Source organism: Artibeus jamaicensis, unplaced genomic scaffold (genome assembly GCF_021234435.1).
Source record: "Artibeus jamaicensis isolate MK-2021 breed Jamaican fruit bat unplaced genomic scaffold, CSHL_Jam_final scaffold_916, whole genome shotgun sequence".
Classification (NCBI taxonomy): Eukaryota; Metazoa; Chordata; class Mammalia; order Chiroptera; family Phyllostomidae; genus Artibeus; species Artibeus jamaicensis.
In genome coordinates this window covers 6,519,660-6,541,787 of record NW_026522059.1, presented here as the reverse complement: position 1 = coordinate 6,541,787, position 22,128 = coordinate 6,519,660, and the positions used below count along the sequence as shown (strand labels likewise).

At 48.6% G+C, this 22,128-nt stretch overlaps 1 protein-coding gene across 4 annotated transcripts in view; it reads right to left on the bottom strand.

Moving 5' to 3' along the window:
* Nucleotides 1-22,128, bottom strand: part of ASAP1 (ArfGAP with SH3 domain, ankyrin repeat and PH domain 1) — a 269,663-nt gene that overhangs the window by 226,809 nt on the left and 20,726 nt on the right. The window contains exons 2-3 of one of the 4 annotated variants that reach the window (XM_053661178.1): nucleotides 15,917-15,999; nucleotides 13,395-13,436 (exon numbers count right to left, since the gene is read on the bottom strand). The exons of 2 other annotated variants lie outside the window; for them this stretch is intronic. In XM_053661178.1, coding sequence (XP_053517153.1) covers nucleotides 13,395-13,436; nucleotides 15,917-15,972 — 98 coding nt within the window. In that variant the 5' untranslated portion in view covers nucleotides 15,973-15,999. The remainder of the gene's footprint in view (nucleotides 1-13,394; nucleotides 13,437-15,916; nucleotides 16,000-22,128) is intronic. One more of the 4 variants, XM_053661179.1, reaches the window with a different exon arrangement.

Genomic DNA, 22,128 nt, shown 5'->3' with positions numbered 1-22,128 from the left:
GCCCTGGCTAATCCTTTTCTAGCTTCCGTAGTCACCTGCACAGTTAGAGATATGTTACCCTGGATACGCTAGTCACTGCCTCACCTGTACAATGGGAATCCTAACATCCACCTGAGAGGACTGTTGTACACAGTAAGTCAGATAACACACACAATGGAATGGGAGGAAATGTCTGCAAATCATACATCTGATAAGGGTCTAGTATCCAAAATACATGAACTCTTATAATTCAACAGTAAAAAGACAAATAACTAATTTTTAAAATGGGCAAAGGACTTGAAAAGACTTTCTAAGGAAGATATGAAAATGGCTAAGCCCATGAAAAGATGCTCGATAGCATTAGTCATTAAAGAAATGCACATCAAAATCCCAAGGAGACACCACTTCCCACACAGTAGGTTGGCTATAAGAAGAAAGATGGAAAGGAACAAGTGTTGGAGAGGCTGTGGAGGAAGCGGAACCCCCAGACGTTGCTGGTGGGAATGTGAAATGGAGCAGCAGCCTTCGAAAACAATCTGGCAATTTCTCAAAAGGTTAAGCAAAGTGTTACCATATAATGCAGCAGTTTCCCTCCTAGGCATGTGCCACAGAGAAATGAAAACACATATCCACACAAAACCTTGTACAAGGATGTTCATAAATAGCATTATTCATAACAGCCGGGAAGAACCCAAATGCCATCAACAGATGAATGAATGTACAAAATATGGTCCATCCACACAGTGGAATATTACTCAGCCACAAAAATGAATAAATTACGGATACACGCTGCAACCTGGAGGAAACTTGAAAACACATTATGCCAAGTGTAAGACACACAGGTCATAAATTGTATGATTCCATTTATATGAAATGTCCAGAAGAGGCAAATCCAGAGAGACGGGACCTGGGGGAAGAGGGGAAGAGGGAGTGACTGCCAATGGAGGGGAGATTTCCTTTGGGGAGCAAGGACAATGTTTTGGAATTAGACTGCGGTGATTGTCGTACCGGTTTGTGAATGCACTAAAAGCCACTGAATTGCACACTGTAAAAGGATAAATTTTATGTTATATAAATTATACCTCAATTTAAAAATAATCACTATGGGAATACCAGTTTAAGGCACAAGGCATCCATTAATAATAACAGCTACCATGGCTGCCATTTAGTACCTACTGTGGACAAGGAAATTCACATTCATGTTTTCTTTAAAACTCACAACAACCCTACAAAGTAGCGATTACTCTCCTCCTGTTTCAGAGATAGGAAATTGAGGCTCAGAGAAGTGGTCCTGCAAGTAGTAACCAGAAGAGCTAAGTAGGCTTCAAATTCAAGTCTATCTGATGTCAGAGCTCAAGCCCTTTCTACTACACTACAGGCTTTGTTGAAACAGTGCCTTGCTGGATACGGCAGGGACGACTAGTTCTCTTGCCTCTACCTAGTCTCCCTTTCTTAGGCAACAGAGCCTCAGTTGATTGAGGGCAGTCATGTGTTCAACTAAAAGCCTCATCTTTCAGCTTCCACTGCAGCTGGTGTGCCTAAGTCTAGCCCATGAGATGTAAGCTCTGTAGGACTTTTTTTGGCTAAGTGCCTTCGAACTAATTCAGCAAGAAGAAGACCCCTTATCCTTCCCCTCTTCTCTCAGCCTGCTGCTGGTAATGTGGGTGTGATGGCTGGTGCTCCAGCAGCCATTTTGGATCACTAGGTAAGATGACAAGGGCGGCAAAGCCAGAGATAGAAACAGCTTGGGTCCCTGATAACCATGGAGGCACCATCTGGCTTTGGACCATTCCAGACTTCTTCAGTCTGAGAAAGAAGAAAAAAGCCTTAACTGCTAATGTTATTTGCATTTTTGTTGATGCAGTTGAAATCTAATCCTAACTTATATTGGGTCTAGGAACACCCTGAACCAACTAAGGCTGAACCAACTAAGACTGAACCAAAAAACAGCAAATCTCAGAAGTGGTCAGATTTGAAGGATTCTATCAGAGTCATTTTCCCCAGCCTTCTGTAGTCCTCTCTGGTTCAGACTCTGCATTCAGAGGCTTGGAAGCCTGTTGAATTACGCTGAGGACAGTCACCACGGCCTTTTTTGTGAAGTTATAAAATCACTGAAAAGACTGGTCTCAATTTACCAAGTACAGACAATACATCTTAGAAACACTTAAATGTCATCTCAGGGATGGCTTCAGAAATACAGCCACAGAGGAGCCAGCAGGCTCCCAGAGTGGATTTCTAAAGAAGCAAATTTATTTACACAACCCCTGCACAATTTGGTTAAGAGAGAAGGAACAGGGCAGATTCCAAACAGGAAGTAGGACGATAAAGCTCAAAGAATTCTGTGCTTTTAAATCAACATTCTGCCCTATTTTTCAAGGGTGATCAGTTAAAATTCCAGAATTATTTTCCCTGCCAGAGAGACAAATGGCAGTGGCCTTTCCACAGTGAAAGGGAATCACGGTTTTGTTGTTTGTTCATGTGTTTACATAAGATAGATGTGATATTTATTAGTCTGTATATCATGCATGACTCAACAGCAGGTTGCTACAATACTGTGGGGTCGAGACTGGCTTTTCTTTCAGTATCCTTCTTTCTATTTAGGGTTAACAATTCAAACCACAACGACAGAAGTCAAATTAGAACATCTGGAGGAAGAAAAGTTTTTCCCCCACACTGTTTTATTCTGTAGCTTAATCTACCTGATTCTGCACACACCGTGTGGATGGATAGACCTGGGACCCCGATATGTTTAATGCAGATAAAAAATTCCACCGTTACTGTGTATTATGGGCAGCATTCTGTGTATGCATGCAAGTTAGTGAGAAGAAAGAGAATTCCTTTCTCAAGAACTGGAGTGGAATTTTTACTGTACTTTTTCCTTTCCTAATAATGCACATCTGTGCACGCACACACACATACACACACCCTGTCTCATCTCTTCTAGAGCACAGAAACCGGGAAGTAAAGAACCACACCGATCCCCAGGGAGCCACTCCATCCCTACAAAGCCCATGCACCAAATACATGTATTTTAAGCACAGGAGCACCCACCCCCCTCAGCTCTCACTTGGCCCCCATTTTCTCTTACTTTACACTCCATGCTAACTAGTTTGGTGAGCTGGTTTTTAGGCCTTTGGCAAACTGAATTGGAGCAGTTATGTTGGGAATAGTGAGACAGGGCTACCGAGAAGGGAAAAATACCAACAAAAACTGTAGCAACTTGCTAACACACACCCCCACAAAATGAAATTCTAAATATATACGGCTGCTAATACGGGCAAAGCATTCTGCTCAGCTGATGGCAACCAAAGTGGGGACCTTTCTCATCCAGGGGAGGTTCGGCACATGATGCTGTATTCTAAGGGACCTTGCCACAGGCAGGTCTCTTAGAAGGGTTTTCAATCGGACCAATAAAGATAACCTAAAATCAGAAATATTTGGTGCTCAAAGGCTTTGCAGAAAACACCAATATCTCAAGGAAAGAATCAATGGCCAAGGTGAGCCCAGATCAGGAGTGGAAGGACCTGGAATCAAACCCTGACACCATCGTTTACGAGCTGTGTGACACGGGGCAAAACGCTCAACGCTCCTGAGGTCTGCAGGGGGGTGAACGGCAGCAACTTCACTGTGAAAACTAAATGAGCTCACGCACGCGAGAACACAATGGCTCTCTCCCATAATGTTCACTCAATGCAAAGAACTGAAACTGTGCTGTGTGTAATCTTCGTCGCTTTCCATGAAACTATTATCCTAATTATTATTTGCTTTGATGATGTCAATTCGGATGAAAAGAATAATGTGAGCCCGTAATTACACTCCTGGGTATATACCCAACAGAAATGCATGCATATGGTCACCAAAAGACACATACAATAATGTTCATAAAAGTACTGTGTATCCATGCATAAAAAGCTCAGGAAGAAATCTGTAGTTTCAAAGTAACAACTCTGTAAGATCCTGAGGTATACACAGCTACACTTCCACCCTTAGTACTGATATTTCAGAATACTTGTGGTTTTGATTTGTATGCATGTATTTTTCCACTGATTTTATGTTTTATAATGCAATTTGCCCTATTCTTTAAGGAATTCAGCAGAGTATAAAAACATATATACATGGTAACTCACACACACACACATACACACACACACACACATTTGGCCCAAGCTATGTTTTACATTCAGTGATTCCAAAAAAGAGCTACCTCTTCTAGCCAGAAAATAGCCACATTCCTGAACCCAATGGTAACTCTGTCCCTGGAGCTTTCAGAGCTTTGCCAAGGTTGATTCCAACATAACGTATTTCGTGACAAAGGCAGACTAATAGCAACCAATCTTAAGTAGGGAGAAGCTAAACAGATTAAAGTAGCTTCTCTAAGGAGAAACCTAGTGTCCCACCATGCCATGTGGTTTCCTGACCCCTTGCCCACACCTCTTGTGTGAGTGAGTCCTTTATTAAACTCTGCTCCAGTTATCCTATTTTGAGTGTGCCACCTGCATCCTGCTGGGACCCAGACTGATCTGGGGGGCAAAGTAAACAGAGAATTGCAGGATAATGCAATAAAGCATTTTCCCAATGAAGTACAAGAGCTCTGGGGTCGGACTGCTTGGGCTGTGTATCCTGGTCCATCACTTACTATCTCTGTTAACCTCTATAACCCTCAGTTTCCACCTCTGAAAAGTGGGGTCAATACTGGTACCTATTCCACAGAGCAGCATGAGAATTGAGTGACATAATACATGTAGTTGGTTAGCTCTTGCACTTCATCAATGCTGATAGATAGTGGAGGGATTCTTAGAGTTAACTGTACAGTCTCTTCAACGTAGCAAGTGCCAAATATATAATTGTTGAATGACTGAAGTGCTAGGAGAAATAAACAGGGGACATGGAGAAGCGACAGGGCAATAGTCGAATCTGGATGGACTGCCTGGAGGAGGTGATGCTGAGCTGCCTCCTGCAGGAGGAGTGAGCAAGTCAACTAGCTGGCAAAGGGTGTTCTAGGGAGAAGGACCAGCAAGTACAAGTGGGTGGAGGTCTGACAGGTGCATCTAATGTAGGGCCCTGCAAACTGCTCCATGCAATGAGTGTGAAGAGCACATGCTGGGAGGAATCGGGGCCAAAGACAGAGAGAGAGAAAGGCAAGGGCTGCCAGGGAAGGCCTTGGACGTCATGCCAAGGGGTTGGTCTTTGCCTTAAAAGCAAATTGAGCTTCAAAGCTGTCAGCAGTCATGAACAGATTTGATGCTGAGAAGCTTCCATCTGGCTGCAATGTTCACCCTGACCTGGGCACAACATGAGCACACAGTAGGTGCTTTGCATGCCTATTGAGGAATGCACGCACATGAGCAGTTCTACCCAGCGAGATCCACCACCTCCCTCGCTCCCTCCTTCCAATACACATGCCAACATACAACATGCCACGGTCCGGGAAACTTGCCAGTTACGGGTCTGCCCACGTGTTCCTCATCTGATCTCATTAATGTTATGCCCCACTGCAGAGTAACAAAAAATATATTTGGTCTTTGTCCCTGGTTCCTGGCACAGAGCTCCTAACACCCTTAAAACCTGCAGATGGCAAGGGGGTCTTTTGCATGCTAGTGAGATGACTCCCAGGTAGAAGACTAAACAGCCTCATGATGATGACCAGAGACCCCCAGGGAGGGAAGAGGGGTTGAAGCTCCATCACCGATGGCCAATGATTTACTCAATCGAACCTATGCAATGAAACCTCCATAAAACCCCTAAACAACAGCAATGGGGAGGTTCTAGGTCAGTGACCAGGTCAACATGCTGGGGGACAGCGACCCAGGAAGGTCATGGAAGCCTGTGCACACCCCCACTGAATACCTCGCCCTATGTACGTTTTGACAAATTACTGAACGTGAGAGAGTTCTGGAAACCTCCCAATTTATAGCCTGTCGATCAGAAGTACCCCTGAGACTTGGGGCTGGCATCTGAAGCAGGAGCAGTCCAGGGGCACGAGCCCCTAACTGTGGGGTCTGTGCTCACTCTGGGGAGTTAGCGTCAGAAGTGAATGGATGGCCACACACCCACCTGCTGTCCGAGAGTTGGAAAGTCACCTGGGGTCGAGGATAGTGTTAGAAAAAGACACTGCACCCATACACACTCCCTCCTCCCTCCAGCTGTGACATACTCCTGGGACCCACTGCCAGGACCAGATGGGCTCCTCTGGGCAGCTCTGTCCTCTGACTCAGCTGCTGACTCACCTGTCGCTCTGGGTGTGGCAGCTGGAAGCACGTGGACCAGCCAGACGCTACGCCCCATGCCTGGCACCGTGGCCTTGTTCCTTGTCCTCTGGCTCAGAGGTCCAAAGGCTGGAGAAGGCTGGCCAAGGAACCCATTCCCCTGCCACCCACCCCCACACCTGTACCCAGTGATGTGCTGGACGGGTGATTCCTCTCTGTCTCCTCCTCATCTCAGGCCAAGTCCCCCAGAAGCAGAGCCTGAGACGAGGAGGGAAGGGAATGATCCCAGGTACATGGGTGGGAAATGGTTGTACATTTTCAGTCACTGTATTAAAAAAAGTAAAATTTGTTTTAGTGTCATTTAACTTGATATTTCCAAAATATCACCATTTCAACATGTGATCAACAGAAGACTTATGAATAGCACAGTTGATACCCCTTATTTTTCAGACAAAGTTTTTGGAACTGTCTGATCTTATACTCACGGGGCATCTCAGTTCAGACCAGCGACGCTTCCATCTCTGGTGGCCACTTGTGGCCAGTGGCTGCTGGACCAGAAGCAGTGTTGGGGCACCAATGACTCAAGGCCAGACAAGGACTTAAACAACAGCTTCCCCAGGCACTTGGAATACAGGCCAAGGCACCTTTCCAACACTCCGGACACTAGGTGGGTGCCCAGCGACCAGCTCCCCTCTGACACAGGGCCTCACAGGGTCTTCAGGCCTTACCCAGACTGGCCCCGGCCCCTTCCCCCCCAAGCTCTGCTCCGTGCCACTCCTGACACCTGTCACCGCTGCACCTGCTCCCACCTGGAACGCCCTGCACCCAGACATCTTCGCGCTTCTCTCCATCAGCCTCCTCGCATGCCCCACCCGCTCCCAAGTCTCTTGGTCTCCCTTTCCCTTTATTTAGTGTTACTTCCGCTTTTTACATTTAATTTTGTTCTTAATTCCCAATTACAGTTGACCTACGAGATTATTTTATATTAGTTTCAGGTGTACGGCATAGTGATTAGACATTTACATAATTTATGAAGCGATGCCCCTGATTAAGTGTGGCACCCACCTGGCGCCACACGTGGTTATGACTGACTCCGTCCCCTGTGCCTACCTTACGTCCCCGTTCTGTCACTCCCAGTTTGCACTTCCCCGTGCCTCCCCTCCTCCACCCAGCCCCCTCCCACAACTCCCCTCCCCTCCGCCAGTCTTTACCTTTGTTTATGGTGTTAAGTTACACACCATCGTTAAGTATCTTTTCTTGTTGCCATTGATAGTCCTCACCAGTTACCCACAGTTTTGCTTTCCACAGTTTCAGTTACCTGTGGGCAACTGAAACTATTCAGTGGAAAATTCCCGAAGTGAAAAACGCAGGGGCCTGAAGTTGGGCCCCCTTCTGAGCCCCTCCCTTCACCTCATCATCTCACGTCATCTCGAGAAAGATGAGGACAGTACAAGGAGCTCTTTTGAAAGAGAGAACCCACATTCGCATAGCTTTTATTACAGCATATCGTTATAATGACTCTATTTTATTATTGTTGTCACTCTCCTACTGTGCCTGATTTAGAAATTAAACTTTATCATACGCATGTGTACATGCACGTATGTGTGTACGTATGTGTAGGAAAAGGAAACACAGTACTTATGAAGTTCAGTACGCTCCAGAGTTTCAGGCACCCTCTGGGCATCTTGGAACATACCCCCGAGGGTAAGTCGAGACGACTATAATTAATGATTTTACTGTCTTTCCACTATCCACTGAATCCCCAGCTCTACAGCAATGCCTGGCAAAGAGAAGGTGCTTAACAATATTCGTTGAGTAAGTGAATAAACTGTTCGGATAGTGCAGAAACAGCAGAGAGAAAGAATCTAATTTTGACGCGGGCACTGGGATTTCTCCTCCTCTGTATTCCCAACACAGAGGGCCATCAATCACCCCACAGATGCTTGTTTCAAAACAGAAAGGCAATTGCTGACAGGGGAAGGGACTGGGGCGGGCAGTGGCGCTGGCTACTTTAGCCAGGGAGGGCCACAAGGGAAGAGCTGGGTCTAGGGGGATGAATGGGAGTGTGCGGGCTGGGTATGGCATCCCTGGCAGAGGGAACAGCATGTGCAAAGGCACAGAGGCATGGAAGAGCTTGTTGTATGTGGCCGACACAGTAATTGCCACCCTAAGTAAACCCCCTCATGAAACAAGGGTTTCCGGGCTCTTTTTTCTACCTTCCCCTGGAAATAACATCCCACCCTCGTCCGACCTGACAGACAGGCTGCTTGCTTCTCAGACCTCTCCCCCGAGGGGCTCCCCAAGCTCCAGCCACCTCGGGGATAACTTCCTGGCTGGTAGCATGTGCCTGCTGGTGGCAGGTGCCCGGAGCCAGGGACCCTGAGGCCTATGTCCATATTCCTGACTGCTTTTAGGAAAGAGAAAGTCGCTTTACAGTGGATGTGAAGCCAGGAGCCAGTAAGGGGAGGAAGCCAGCTGAGAGAAGGGTGGAGCCGAGAGGGACCGCTGTGCACCAGGCACTGTGCTAGGTGCTTCCCTGAACTGGGTCCTGTAGTCCTCACTGCAGGAGGAAACCGGTGCTCACCGGGGTGAGTGGCTTGCCCAAGGTCACAGAGCAAGGAGGTGTGAGATGGGTGGGTCTCCACATTTACATATGTGGTTCCATCACAGACAAAGGGGACTGAGTCCGGGTGACCTAGGAGTGCCTGAATCCAGATCTGCCCTTAGACTTTTCTTTCTGTTCCCCTGCTTGCCATGGAAAGATGCCCCAATGACGCAGCACAGCATCCTGGAGAAGTGAAAGGACCGGCCCAATCTCTCCATCAGTCTGGGTACCGTGGGTGCACCCATGTTTCCTGACACTCCTCCAGGGCAGGCCACCAGCCCTTCTCCCAGCTCGTGGGGGAGATGGCCCCTTATGCACAGGCCACACTCATCTCTACTTCATTTGGGTCCCTAGGAAGGGACCCCGACTTTCCATCATGCCCCTCCAGGTCCCGTCAGGCGCGTTAATACCAATAAATAAGATAAAGGAATCCAAAACCCGATCGAAAACTCAAACCAGATGGAACATCCTGAGGTGAAATGGGATGACCTCACGTTACCAGCAGGGAAGGTCTTCTCTGATTAAAATAAAGATACAAACCACTTTTCCTCCCTGTGTAAGACAGACCCCCAAGAGGGATGGGACAAATTACACCTTTTCAGATGCAATACCAAAGCCGTCAGCAAAGCTCTGTAATTGATGACTTGGACCGCGGACAAGCATTCATTCTGGGTTATAATGGTCCCCTTCCCTTTCCTCCTACCTAGAGAACCCCGCCTCCTCTGTGGTGATGCGGAGGAGGGGGGCGGGGGCACCAGAGAATTCACCCAGCAGCCTCTGCCGCGGCACCAGCCACCACGCAGGCCGCAGGCCTGAGCACAGAGCCTTACCCACAGTAGACGCACAGTCTCCCACGGATCTCCTGGTGAAAACGCCCCTTCCAATCTCCTCCCTCACCAGATGCCCGGTGTTGGGAAACGTCTGATGGCCATAACTCACCCTGGAGGAGCAGCCAGGAGCCCACGCCTCGGCCAGGGTGTGGGGCCGGGAACGTCACAGTCGATTGCGTGTTGCTGATGAAGAGGCGGCGCAAGGAGGAGCTCGGCGGGGCGCACGGCAGCCGGTCAGGCTAATGACCTGTCTGCAACGGCTCTGTAAACCTCAGCCAGCGCCGGCATCCTCCCCTCCCCTGCGGCAAGCGCACCCTCACTTCGGAAGCCACGGCATTGCTGTGGTCGCTGTCGAGTCTCTCTCGGGGAAACCTGCGTAGTTGTTTTTGAGCACCAAACCCCAAATATTTGCAGGGAATCCTTTACAGGAGCTTTTGGCACGACGGTAACCCACACGGAGCATTCCACGTCTCTTTCTTTCTATTTTTTTTTTTAACAGAGAAAATTGTTCTCTATTCAATTCTATAAAAGGCATTAACTCCCAGTTTCCATTGTAAACCCAAGTCGAATCAGCCTTAACAGGAACAGGGTCTCCGGGGCTGCTGTTTCCCCAGGACTCTCTTTGTGAGCGCTCACACCTTGGATAACCCAGCAAGGAGAAATGTGAAAGCAGAGACCGAGGTAGGTCAGAAAGCCCGGGTCCCGCCCAATTGTTTCTTTCTGTCTGTCTTTTTTTAACTGACATAATGTTGGTTAACAAAATTATACACGTTTCTGTTATACAGCATTATGATTTGCTATTGCATACACCCAAAGTCTAGTTTCGGTCCATCACCAGACACCTGACCTCCTTTACCCACTTTGCCCTCTCTCCCTCCCCCTCCCCCTCCCCCTCTGGTAACCATCGTTGTGACAACCAGTACCCATGAGTTTGGTTATTCATCTCCACCCACTTTTCAGTCCCTTGTGTACACCTGTTAGGATTGCCTCCCCTGGGAAAGGGTTCTCCCACAAGTAACATGCACAGCACTGGCATTTTATGTTCATGATGAGCTTAGCAGGGGCCACTGATTTGATTTCAACCTATTGACTGAGCATCCACTACGTGCCAGGCTCCATGCAGGGCTCCAGGGTGACATTAGTGGACAACCGGTCATCACCATTGTCCACTGGGAGCTTTGGTCGGGTGGGGGCGGGGAGGGAAGATCTGTTTGAGGAGCCTCCAGGATAAGGGCTGCCACTCAGGGAAGGGCAGGGGCTTGGGGAACAGGAGGTGCAGGAAGAGGGACCCTGCAGGCAGCAAAACAGCATGAGGCCGAGTGCTGGGACCAGAGAGGCCAGCGGCGGAACCCTTTGAGGGAATGGGCTGGGGGCCCACAGGGTGTGGGATCTACGTCACGCTGGCCTTTGCAGGCCATAGGAAGGGACCTGGACTTCATTCCACGTACCACGGGCAGGGGCCCTGGGAGCACTAATGGGTTTCAGGCAGAGGCATAGCATCTTATGAAGGAGATGTTGGGAAAAAAATCCATGTTGGCTTTACTGTCCGAGGTGCCTGCGAGACTTCCAAATGGAGATAGGAATTAGGCATTTGGGATGCTCCCGTCTGGAGCTCAGAGGACAGGAGGACTGACAGGCATAATCTGGAAGGAGTCAGCACACAGGAGGTCTTCAACAACACCTGACGTTGGCTGGAGCAGGGGGCGCCCTGCTTGAGACTGAGAAAGAGGGCGGATTCACAGGAAGAAACGGGGGGGGGGGGCACTCCACAAAGTCCAAAGAAAATGGGGTTTTTAGAGAGAGGCAGTGGTCAGAGGAGTTAAATGCCTCCTGGAAAGCTGAGCTGACTGTACAATAATCCCAAAGCTTTGAGATTGGGGGTGAGAGGGGGGGCAGGGGTAGTTACCTTTCAAAGGCTTTTCTTAGAGCCTGGGGAAGACATAATAACAAGCAGAGAGTAAAAGTGGGAGTTCCAGGCTCCAGGGCAACTGAATTCCACTTCGGCCATTTATCAGCACTGTGGCCTTACAGAGTCTCCAAATCTCCCCCAGCCTGTCCTCACAATGGAGAAAACAGCAGCACCTGACTTGGGGCCTCCAGAATTACAAGACAATACACTTCTATGATGCCAGTGAGTTGGTGGCACTTTGTTACCACAGCCCCAGGAGACAAATACAACACTGTCTAATCCACAGGTGGCAAACACAAGGCCCAAGGGCTGAACCCGGCCCTCCACCTGGTTTTATGTGGCTCAGCACTTTGTTTCTACCTGGCGGCAATGCTGAGCTCTCACCGAACTGTTAAGGAGCAGTTACATTTATACAGTCCTAATACATTTGGCCCTTTGAAGGGCTGATGTGGCTCCCCGCCCCGTCCCCCCCCCCCGTGAAAATGAGATTGACACCCCTGGTCTAATCCTTTAGCCCCATCAAGACAGAGGCCATGTTTTGTCCACCTTGGTATCCCAGCAGCTGTCCCTGGCATATTGTAGGTGCCCAAAAACTGCTTGGTGAGTGAGCAAGTGAAAAACATAATCAAGTATAAACTCAGAAGGAGGAACTATAGTTCATCTCTACTCAGAGATTGGAGCAAATTAGGTGCTCAATAAACATTTGTAGAGTAAACTTTTTTTTAAAAAAAAAGGAGAAAAACTCAGGAAGGCTTTGTAATGTCATACTCATCTATGGTCCTCAAATTCAGGGTAGGGCGTGGCCCATAGGGGCCGCCTGATAAATTCTGAAGGATGGAAGGAGAAGATGAAGGGAAGGTGGGGGCAGGAAACGAGACCAGGATCAGTCCAGTTCCCAATCCCAGTCCGGGTGGAAGCGTCCTTCCTCCATTTCCAGCTGAGGAGTGGCCACTGCCCTGGCATTTCCAGCTGGATTTCAAATAGCCTCCATTATATTGAACTTGAATATTAGTGTTTTTCTAAAACACTTCTCCTCCTTTTACATCCAGAAACTCTAAGGCTTTCCAGCCAACCCTCCCGACAATGTCAGAAATGCAGCTAAGAGTTGAGAGGTCAGCCCTTCTGTGCTCAGCTCAAGGCACGCATTTCCCGTCCGTGCGCAGCATTTATTCCTGACCCCTGTCCTGCGGCCAAAAAGGGACATCAGCTGTGCTCGGGGAGATTCAATTGGGGCTGACAGCTGGAGGCATGACGATGAGAGGGGATCTGCCTTGACCTCTGGAAAGGCAGGGGAGCCTTCACCGAGGTTTCTCCTGGGCTTGAAGGGGCGTCTAGCCTAGAGTTTAGGTCAGTTCGTTTGTACCTACAGAGGAAACCCCTAGAAATGAAGCCAGCCGATTGGTACTGCTGGCTCAGAATCCAGTTCCGCTTCCGTCTGCTGTCCCTCCCCTCTCATGTACTAGTGGCATTGGGGTGAATAAAGGAGACATCATGTTCTTTTGTTTTCTGGATGTGAGCTTCCCCAGGGATGACAAATGCACTGTTGTGAGGCGTGACATTATTCATTCATCCATTCAACCACTCACTGACTCACTCCCTTATTTTGATAACCAAACAAAGTAAGTAAATTCTGGACTACGTCCTAATGAATGGAACTCGTCTCTGCTGCTGTGGGTTCCCCTTTCGTCTGCTGAACTCCAAGCTCTAACACTTGTCTGCTCCACAGATGCCAGGGGGAGGTCAGCATCTGTCACAGAGGCGAACAAGGAAAGGGAAAGCTGACCCCTTCTCTGAGCTGGTTGACAGTGAACAGAGGAAGCTACCTTATATTTCTAATGTAGCCTTAACGTGATCTACAGTCTTACCAAGTGTCGTTGCAACTCTTCTGCCTCCTAAATCTCTTCATCCTATCAAAGGAACCAGTGGAGACAGAAATTTGCATGGTTGGATTTACATGCCCCAGCAGGTCCCACACTGAGCTTATTTAATACAGTGGCTGTGCATCTGTCCCATGTTTACACCTTTCCTTTGCCTCTGGACAGAAAGCCCCGTGCGAAGAGGACCGTGTCGGCTGCTTGCACCTTTGCGTCACAAGCAACCTAGTTCCGTTCCTGCTACAGACGTAGTAAGTGATTGATTGATCTGTGTTGTCGGAGTGAGCCAACAAAGAAAGAAAGAAAGAGAGCGAAAGAAAGGAAGGAGAGAGAGAGAGAGAGAGAGAGAGAGAGAGAGAGAGAGAGAGAGAGAAAGGAAAGAAAGAAAGAAAGGAAGGAAGGAAGGAAGGAAGGAAGGAAGGAAGGAAGAAAGAAAGAAAGAAAGAAAGAAAGAAAGAAAGAAAGAAAGAAAGAAAGAAAGAAAGAAAGAAAGAAAGAAAGAAAGAAAGAAAGAAAGAAAGGGAGGGAGGGTTTGGGCCTTATGTCAGAGGTAAAAGACTGGGGTTTCGCTGTATTCATATTACATTTCCATATAATATAACCATATATGAATACAGCAGGTCCTCGGTTAACATCAGTTCATTATAACATTAATGAGATGCTGTTGGACTGAACTCTCTTGTTTATATCAATTCACCTGTGGTAAAACTGGTTTTGTTCTATGTTATTTTGCTCAAAGTCTCAGAACCTAAATGATGTTAAGTGAGAACTTACTGTACTTAAAATTGTCTATGTCAGAAGTATCCCATTCAAGGAGTTTTTACACCTGTGTGACCAGCACCCAGCCCAGGAAACAGAACATTCGCAGACCCTCCGGAGCCCACCCCACGTGCCTTCCGCCATCAAGCCCTACGTGCCCAGGAGCCAAGCCTGGGTCTCCCCTACACAGCTGTGACAGCCTGTCCCGCCTGTGGTTGAACTTGTAGGTGAGAGAGAAATACCCTTCTATCTTCATTCAACCAATGTTCTTTTAGATTTTACATCATTCACAGCAAAACCTCATCCTAAATTATGCACCGAGTTATTGCAATTATAATCCATGTCACCAAAAAAGACACCTACAAAACTAATGTCACCTCTGTGTTGGATTCTCAATGTAAAAACCAAAACCAAATAAAACGTGACTGCAGGTAATCCTATCATCGCCAAACTCTGACAATACGTAGGCAAAGTCTCTGTCATCCTGGGAAGTGGTAACAGCCCTGTCACCTCGTGTCTGGGTCCCATCCAGCCCCTCAGGGATGGCCCGCCTCCCTCCAGCCGCTCCCCTCTGCCACCCATTCTGGGCACTTCTGCTTGTCTAATTACCCTTGAAAATTGCTGTCAACCTAAAATTCGGAATAATTATAACACTCTGTGTGCCTGCTTTATAGAAGACACTGTAGTGCACACCACTGTTTCCTGATCTGTACAAAAACCCTGAAACGTAAACATCACACCCACCCCTCATAGATAAGAAAGCGGAAGACACAGCGGTAGTGGCTTTCCTGAGGTCAGACAACGAGCTGGTGGCAGGGCCAGGATTCGAGCACCCCTCCAGGTGCCACACTCTTTCCTCCACCACACTGACTTCTGGGAAAAGCCAGCTACAGCCGGTCAACCCTGGGTCAAGCACCCTGGTGATCTGAGATCCTCTCGGACTCCGGGCACCTCCTCTGCCTAGTTTTCATGACCAGTGCAATTTTTTGTCATCCTCTAACACAAAGCTCCGTCCACTGGGGTCAGAACTCCTTAGGCTCCATCAGGTGCTCCTATATCAGGCCCCAGTATTCCGAGCTGCAAAATGGGGGCAAATCACGCTTTGACCAAGAGGCAACATTGCAGGGGTGTCCAATCTGTGGCCCACAGGCGCTCCAGGATGGCTATGAGCACAGCCCAACGCAAAATCATAAACTCACTTAACACTTTATGAGATTTTTTTGTTTGCATTAGTGTTTGTGTATTAATATGTGGCCCAAGACAACTCTTCTTCCAATGTGGTCCAGAGACAGCAAAAGGCTGGACACCCCCGTGCAGAGGAGACCTGGAAAAGCTGACCTCACGTCTAGCCAGGCAAGTGCTGTATCTGTGAAATGGATGGAGTAATTCACGGCTGGTGGGATTCTTGGGTGGACTGAAGGAAGGGATATTTCCGAAAAGCCACACGGCTAGACTAGTGTGTCACTGTGGGCAGGGCCCATGTGATTGCCATTTCCAACTTGGCTGCGGTCCAGCACCCCTCACCTTTCCTTCTGCATGAAGGGAGCAGGTTGGGGGGACAGGAAACACTTTGAGAAGTCCACAGCTCTACAAGTGCCCCCTGGCGACCTGTTCACAAGCACTCACACTCATGGTATCTCTGTCACACATCTGTGCGCTCGGGTTTAGTCAAACTGCACATTTCAATGCCCCCAAAAGAATCCCTCCACATCCCCAGGCCAGCCTCTCTGGACGTGATGGAGAAGACCACTCACCGATTCCATAGTGAATCTTTCGAAAAACTGGGGAGCCTGCAGCTTGAAGATCTCATGTCTCAGCTGTCACACCAGAAAATTACCTGGATGAGGGGCAGGAAGAAAGTGACAAGAGTCATCCAGTGGGACTGGGCAGAAGATTCTGTCTCAGATCGGTATGTGATTTCATTTGGAGGCCAGCACCCTTATCAGGAATGTTCTTACAGCACAGGGTGGCTGTCCAGGCACGTGGAGGGACACAGCCAGGAAGCCACCAAGTCGGCAACCCATTTCAGGGCTGACATGGCCATCAGTGCATCGCACAAGGGCTCAGGAATCACCTCGTATTCAATTTCTAGCTGTCCACAGGAGAGCAGTTTACACGTCATTAACTTCCAGAGACCTCGGCTCCTACACAAGGAAGGAAAGTGTGCTGACAGCCGCGACAGACAGACAGACAGACACCTGCAGCTGTGTGCGCACAGGAAGGCGGAGATGTCCCCAGCATATTTCAGCCCCTCTGAACCTGAGAGTGCATTTCAATTAATCCATGCATATCAAAGCTTAATTAATCGCTGAGTGCACGCAGAGAGCGCAGGGAGTCTGGGATACGGGGTGTTACGTAAGGGAACGGCTTCAGTGTCTGCGGGGCTGACGGGACGTGGAGCTGGGGCGGTGAAAAACAAGAAGAACTAAGGGACCCCTGTGGTCCTTCTCCAGTGATCCCTAGCTCAGAGTGGCACTTCCACCTGGGGCCAAAAACTAAGGGATGCTCTTGACCCACCATCTCCGTCACTCCTGTAACCCATCCATCCCCAAGTCCTGTCTCCCTTGGTCCCTCTCTCAGCCTCCAGACACAGCTGGGACCAAGCCTCCATCACTCCCACCTGGGCCACCCCAGCCGCCTCCTAACTGGTCCCCAATGTCACCATTTCTTCTTGTGACATCTGGTCCCCCCGTGGCAGCTAGAAGTATCTTTTTTAAAATGTTTTATTATGGCGAATTTTGTAAACACCAAAAACAGAAGAGTATCATGCACCCTAAACATCCACCCACCACCCAGCCCCAACCAACATCAATTCAAAATTAATCCAACTTCATCCGCACCCTAATCATTCCCCTCCTGACACTGTTATTTCAAAGCAAATTCCAGGCATATTATGTTTTAGTCACAAATAGTACAGCATGTATCTCTAAGATAAGGTCTTTCATAAAATTTGAACTGCAATATTACTGTCATACCTAAAAAGATAATTCCTCAATTCACCCAATACTCAATGTTTGGATTTCTAAGTCTCATCAATGTTTAAAAAAATTAACAACTGTGTTTTGAAAAATCCAGATCCAAATAAGGTCTACGCCTTGTAACAGGCTGACGGGCAGAATGAAAACTTTAAACCACACGCATGGCCGGTCATTCCTGCCTCTCCACCCAGGGCTCAACATTTTCCAGTGGCCTCTTAGCACTTTAGGACACAAACCCAAATCACTGACCATGGTCTGCCTCTTGCCCACTTCTCTGGCCTCTTCTTGCTCACCTGGGCTCAGTTACAGACATGTGACCTGCTTTCAGATCCTGGAACCCGCCCGGTCCTTCTGCCTCAGGTCCTTCACCCATGCTGTTCCCTGGGCCGGGGACACCTTCTCGCTCACCCTCGTTGCGTAGTGAACTCTTGTATTTCCTTAACTCTTACTTCAACCACACAATCCCCTTCATAATAGCAATCAATATTTGTCAGATAAATGATTGCACCACTTCCTTCCAACTTAAATCCTGAGGCCAACTGACCAAGTCTTTCTGAGCTTCGATCACACATTCAAACTAGATGGGGAATTGATAGTCTCATCCCCAGGTTCTTATGCAAATGTCATGGACCCAGGAGAGCCAGACGACCTGGAAAAGGAGGACATGGCTGGAGGACTCCCATCTCCCAATCTCTGAACCTACCACAAGGCTGCAGTAATCAACACCGTGGTGTGGTGCTGGCAGAAGCAGAAACCTGTGTCTCCCTCAGAGCCTCGCACCACGACCTTCCTGTAACATTCGCCTCGGCTGCAACCTTACCCAGCACACGTCTATGCAAAATAAAGTCTTGTTGCTGGCGTAAATCACCAGTGCCTCCCCCAGCCCACCGTTCGACCTCCTTGCCTTGGCTTTCCTTGCTTTGCCCAGGTGCACAAGCTAAGACAGTGTCTAGAAAGGCTGGCTCACTGCTCCTGACCTGAATTTGGTGACACGCCCCTGCCCTTGGCCATGGACTTTGTAGAACTTCCCACGATGGGGGAGGGTGGTTAGTTCCCTATCCCCCTGCATTCTGGACTGGACCCCTGACTTGTTTAGCCAATGGAATGTGGATGGAGGTGACAATGTGCGGGTCCCAAGTCCCTCCCTGTTGCACTCCTATGATGGTCCATGACAGGAGTAAGTCTCCCTAGGTCCTGTCAGCTGCTGCCTTTCCCTGAGCCCCAGACTGATGAATGACATGGTGGCACACCTGCATGCACCCTGAAGTCCAGCCTGAGCCAGCCAAGACTAACTTAGACCAGCCAGACGACAACTGACCCAGAGACCCATGAGCGTGAAAGTAAATACACCGTGGAGCAAAGCACTGCAATTCGGAGGCGTTCGTTACTTGGCTGGTGCAGACTATTGCACACGGGAACACTAACTGATGGACACTAATGAGTATCAACACGGGCTGGGAAAACTGGAAGCCTTGCACATGGACAGTGCAGGTGTGATGCCCCCAACGTTCCTGCAATGCGGGTTTCGGGCCAGCTTTACCAATGAGAATCGAGGCTCACAGATACGCCGCCATGTGTCCAGGATGGTGTGGGGCAGAAGCAGTACTCCAACCCAGGTTGTCTAACACAGAAAATCCCAGCCAGGCATTCCCTCTATGAAAGGACCTTGCAGACACTCAGGCACAGATGTCACGTGAGTCCCTGGTCCACACCGGCCCGCGCTCCACTTCCTTTCATGTGTCTTCATGAGAGGCTCCCAGGACCCAGTGCAAAGGCCACTGGGCTGGAAGACGGATGCCCTGAGTTCCCACCCGGCTCTGCCCAAGCAAAGTCCCGCTTGGTGAGCCTCTTTGGGGCTCAGGTCCCTTGGTTCGGGAAATGAGGCCGCTAGTCTTAGCCTGGCCTACGTCTGGCGTGAACCGCCAGACAGGTGGTGTGTGAAGGGGCCGTGCGAGCTGTGACAGCGAGGTCAGGCCACACCTGCTCCTTCACCTGGGAACCCACTCCAGGCAGGTGAGCTTCTGCGTCTGCGTCAGTGTTGTGCCCACATGGCTTCGGCCCTCATTTGCGCTTTGGGGCTGATTTTTTTTCAGACCGAAATCATCTCTCTCCAGCTACAAAAGTAATCCAGGTCCATCATGAAAAATCGTAAGGCACAAAACTGAAAGTCCTTCTTATCCCAACACCCAGAGATAGAGACTGTTGGGATTTTAAGGCTATTTCCTTTCTGGGACTATGTAAGGGGAAAATAAATGATGCATTTCAACTAACATCATTTTCTTAGAACCAGCGAGCTACTAGTATCTAGAAAAAAAATCTATTTGCTTTCATTGACTCAATCTTTCTTGAAGCAAATATTTGTTTTGTACCATCAATTACCAGGGATTCTTCTAGATGCCTGAAGAAGAGCCAAGAACAAAAGGACATTCATAATCTCAAGGAAACACCCTCATCTTTGAAATGGGGATAATTAAAGTACTCACCTCACCCAGCCCCTGTGAGAATTAGTAACATCATGTAGCCAAAGCATGAAGCAACATACCTGCTCCCCAGGATTCAATGAATGAATGGTCCTAGTGGTGGTGGTGATATTATTGTCTCATATAATCTGGACAACCCTCCCACAAGAAGCTGACACTCAGAGGTGAAGGAATCTGTCCAAGGTCACGCAGGTTAATGCTTAGGAGCCTCAGGCGCAATCCTCCCTGGGACCCTCTGAGAGTGAAGAACGCACCTCAGAGTCACGGCCTCTGGGGGTAAGGAAGCTGGAAGGCCAGGACGGGGGCTCGGACAGAGGTTCAGAGAGCCCTTCTGTGCCTTCCAGGGTGGGCTGGAGTCACGGGCAGGGAGCGCACAGAGTCTGTAAGTAAGTGCTCAATAAATACACCAGTGGACGCATGACACCAGCCCCTATGCTCTTCTCTACAACCTCTCACTCCCTGCTGCCACCAGCGAGGAAAGATTTAAAGTGTCTACCTGCTAGAGCGAACCAGAATTCATTATCAGCAAGCATCGCATTATTCATCTACCCACACTCCTGCTTTTCCGCTGAAATTCTATTCTGTGACTTACGGTATGTCAGTCGGGACAGCGGTTCCTGCGTGCCAGGCAGAAATAAGAGACGTAAATCATTTGGTGCACAAACCCTTCATTACTGCCAAATCCCCAAATAGGTGTTGAGTCTTACTCCACAGGACTTGCGGATGTTGGGATTCGCATCCTTTTCCAGAGGATGTTAGGAACTCTTGAGTCATCTGCAGCTGGCCACAGCCTGGACAATTCCTTACTTCCTACAACATCACTGCAAACAGTCTTCCTATTTACTGGTGGGGTTCTTCCCTGTTCTGTGGAAGCACTACTTAGAAAATCAGGGACCAAAAGAAGGCAGTCCAGCATGTACTTGTGCCAATATTCCTCACATCTATCCAAAGCCCAACTTGTCTAACCCCCCCCATGAAATTCCCCTTCTTCCAGGGAACTGAAAAGCTTCCTCCAACAGACCCAGCCCAGCAAGCTATCCATTTCTGAACTTTTACTAATAGTAATAACAATAACAATAGTGACCCCTTCCTGAGCAATTTGTATGTACCGGACCCATTCTAGGCATGTTCATGATCTCGTTCAATCCTCACCATAACCCTGCAAGCAGCTGCGATTGTCTGCATTTTACAGATAAGGAAACTGATGTAACATCTCCCAAGTCACATGGCTAGTTGGTGATGGCACATTAGGGATTGAGACTAGGAATGGCTTGACATTGAAGTTCAAGGCTTTACTCACTATGCTAAAGAAGGCAGTGTGGATTGTGATCGAACATAACTGGTTCTGTATTACTTTCTGATCGTTTCAAATAGGTAAGTCAAATCTCCTTTCCTGTGCCGATTATTGAATGGTGAATCCCGAGATGTCTGAGTTGGTTATTGAGATTTCATATCAATCACTAGGTCTCTCAGTTTCCATATCCACTAACAAAGATGGTCTGGGTCTTTCCTCTGCAAAGGGATCACTGTGAAGGACCCATGATTAGAAACACCAGCCCTGGCTGGTGTGGCTCAGTGGATTGAGTGCCAGCCTATGAACCAAAGAGTCACTAGTTCGATTCCCAGTCAGGGCACATGCCTGGGTTGTGGGCCAGGTGCCCAGCTGGGGGCACTCGAGAGGCAACCACACACTGATGTATCTCTTCCGCTCTTTCTCCTTCCCTTCCCCTCTGTCTAAAAATAAAGAATAATTTTAAAAACACAGTGGGGCCACTGCTTTGTTGGATGAAGAATCGCGATGACTCTGACCACATGACTTAATACATCCTGTTCCCTGAGTAGACGCCCACTGGGCCAGGTGGGGAGGAGGTGAAGTCGAGCAGGTTCTGCTGACAGTCCAGTGTGGGCAGGAGGACAGGTTTAGAATCGACAGACAGGATGAGCACAGTGTCCTAGGACCTGCCTCGTAAGCACTCGGTAAGTGCCTTATTCATGCTGCTTCCTGCTGGCTAGAACATCCCATAATGAGGACCCTCTGTTGGGGAAATGCATTCATTCATCCATTGGTTTGTTGAAAGAAATATTTATTAAGCTAAATACCAAGAATATAATGATGGTTAGCAAAGCAGACAGGCTTTGCTTAGAGCCTGTGTTTAAGAGAATCAGACTTTAATCAAATAACCTCACAGGTGATTAGAAAAAGGTAAAGTACAGGGACCTACGTATCAGCAATAATTAGTAAGTCCTCAGCATTTTAAAAGGTTGCATCTTAAAATTTCGTGACTCTTAAACTAAGCGAATGCCAGGAGGACAGCTTCAGTGACCCAAGGAGAGAAGAGCTGAGGAACCCTGAGGGCTGGGCTCGCGGAGGCCCACTAGGCTCTCACTGGCCACACGACACGCTCCTCGAGCCGGCAGGAGCAGACTCAGCTCAGTCCGTGCCTCCACGGAGTCACGCGATCCCTTCGGGGTTCCCTGGAAGACTGCAAGTGTGGCATGTGAAACCTC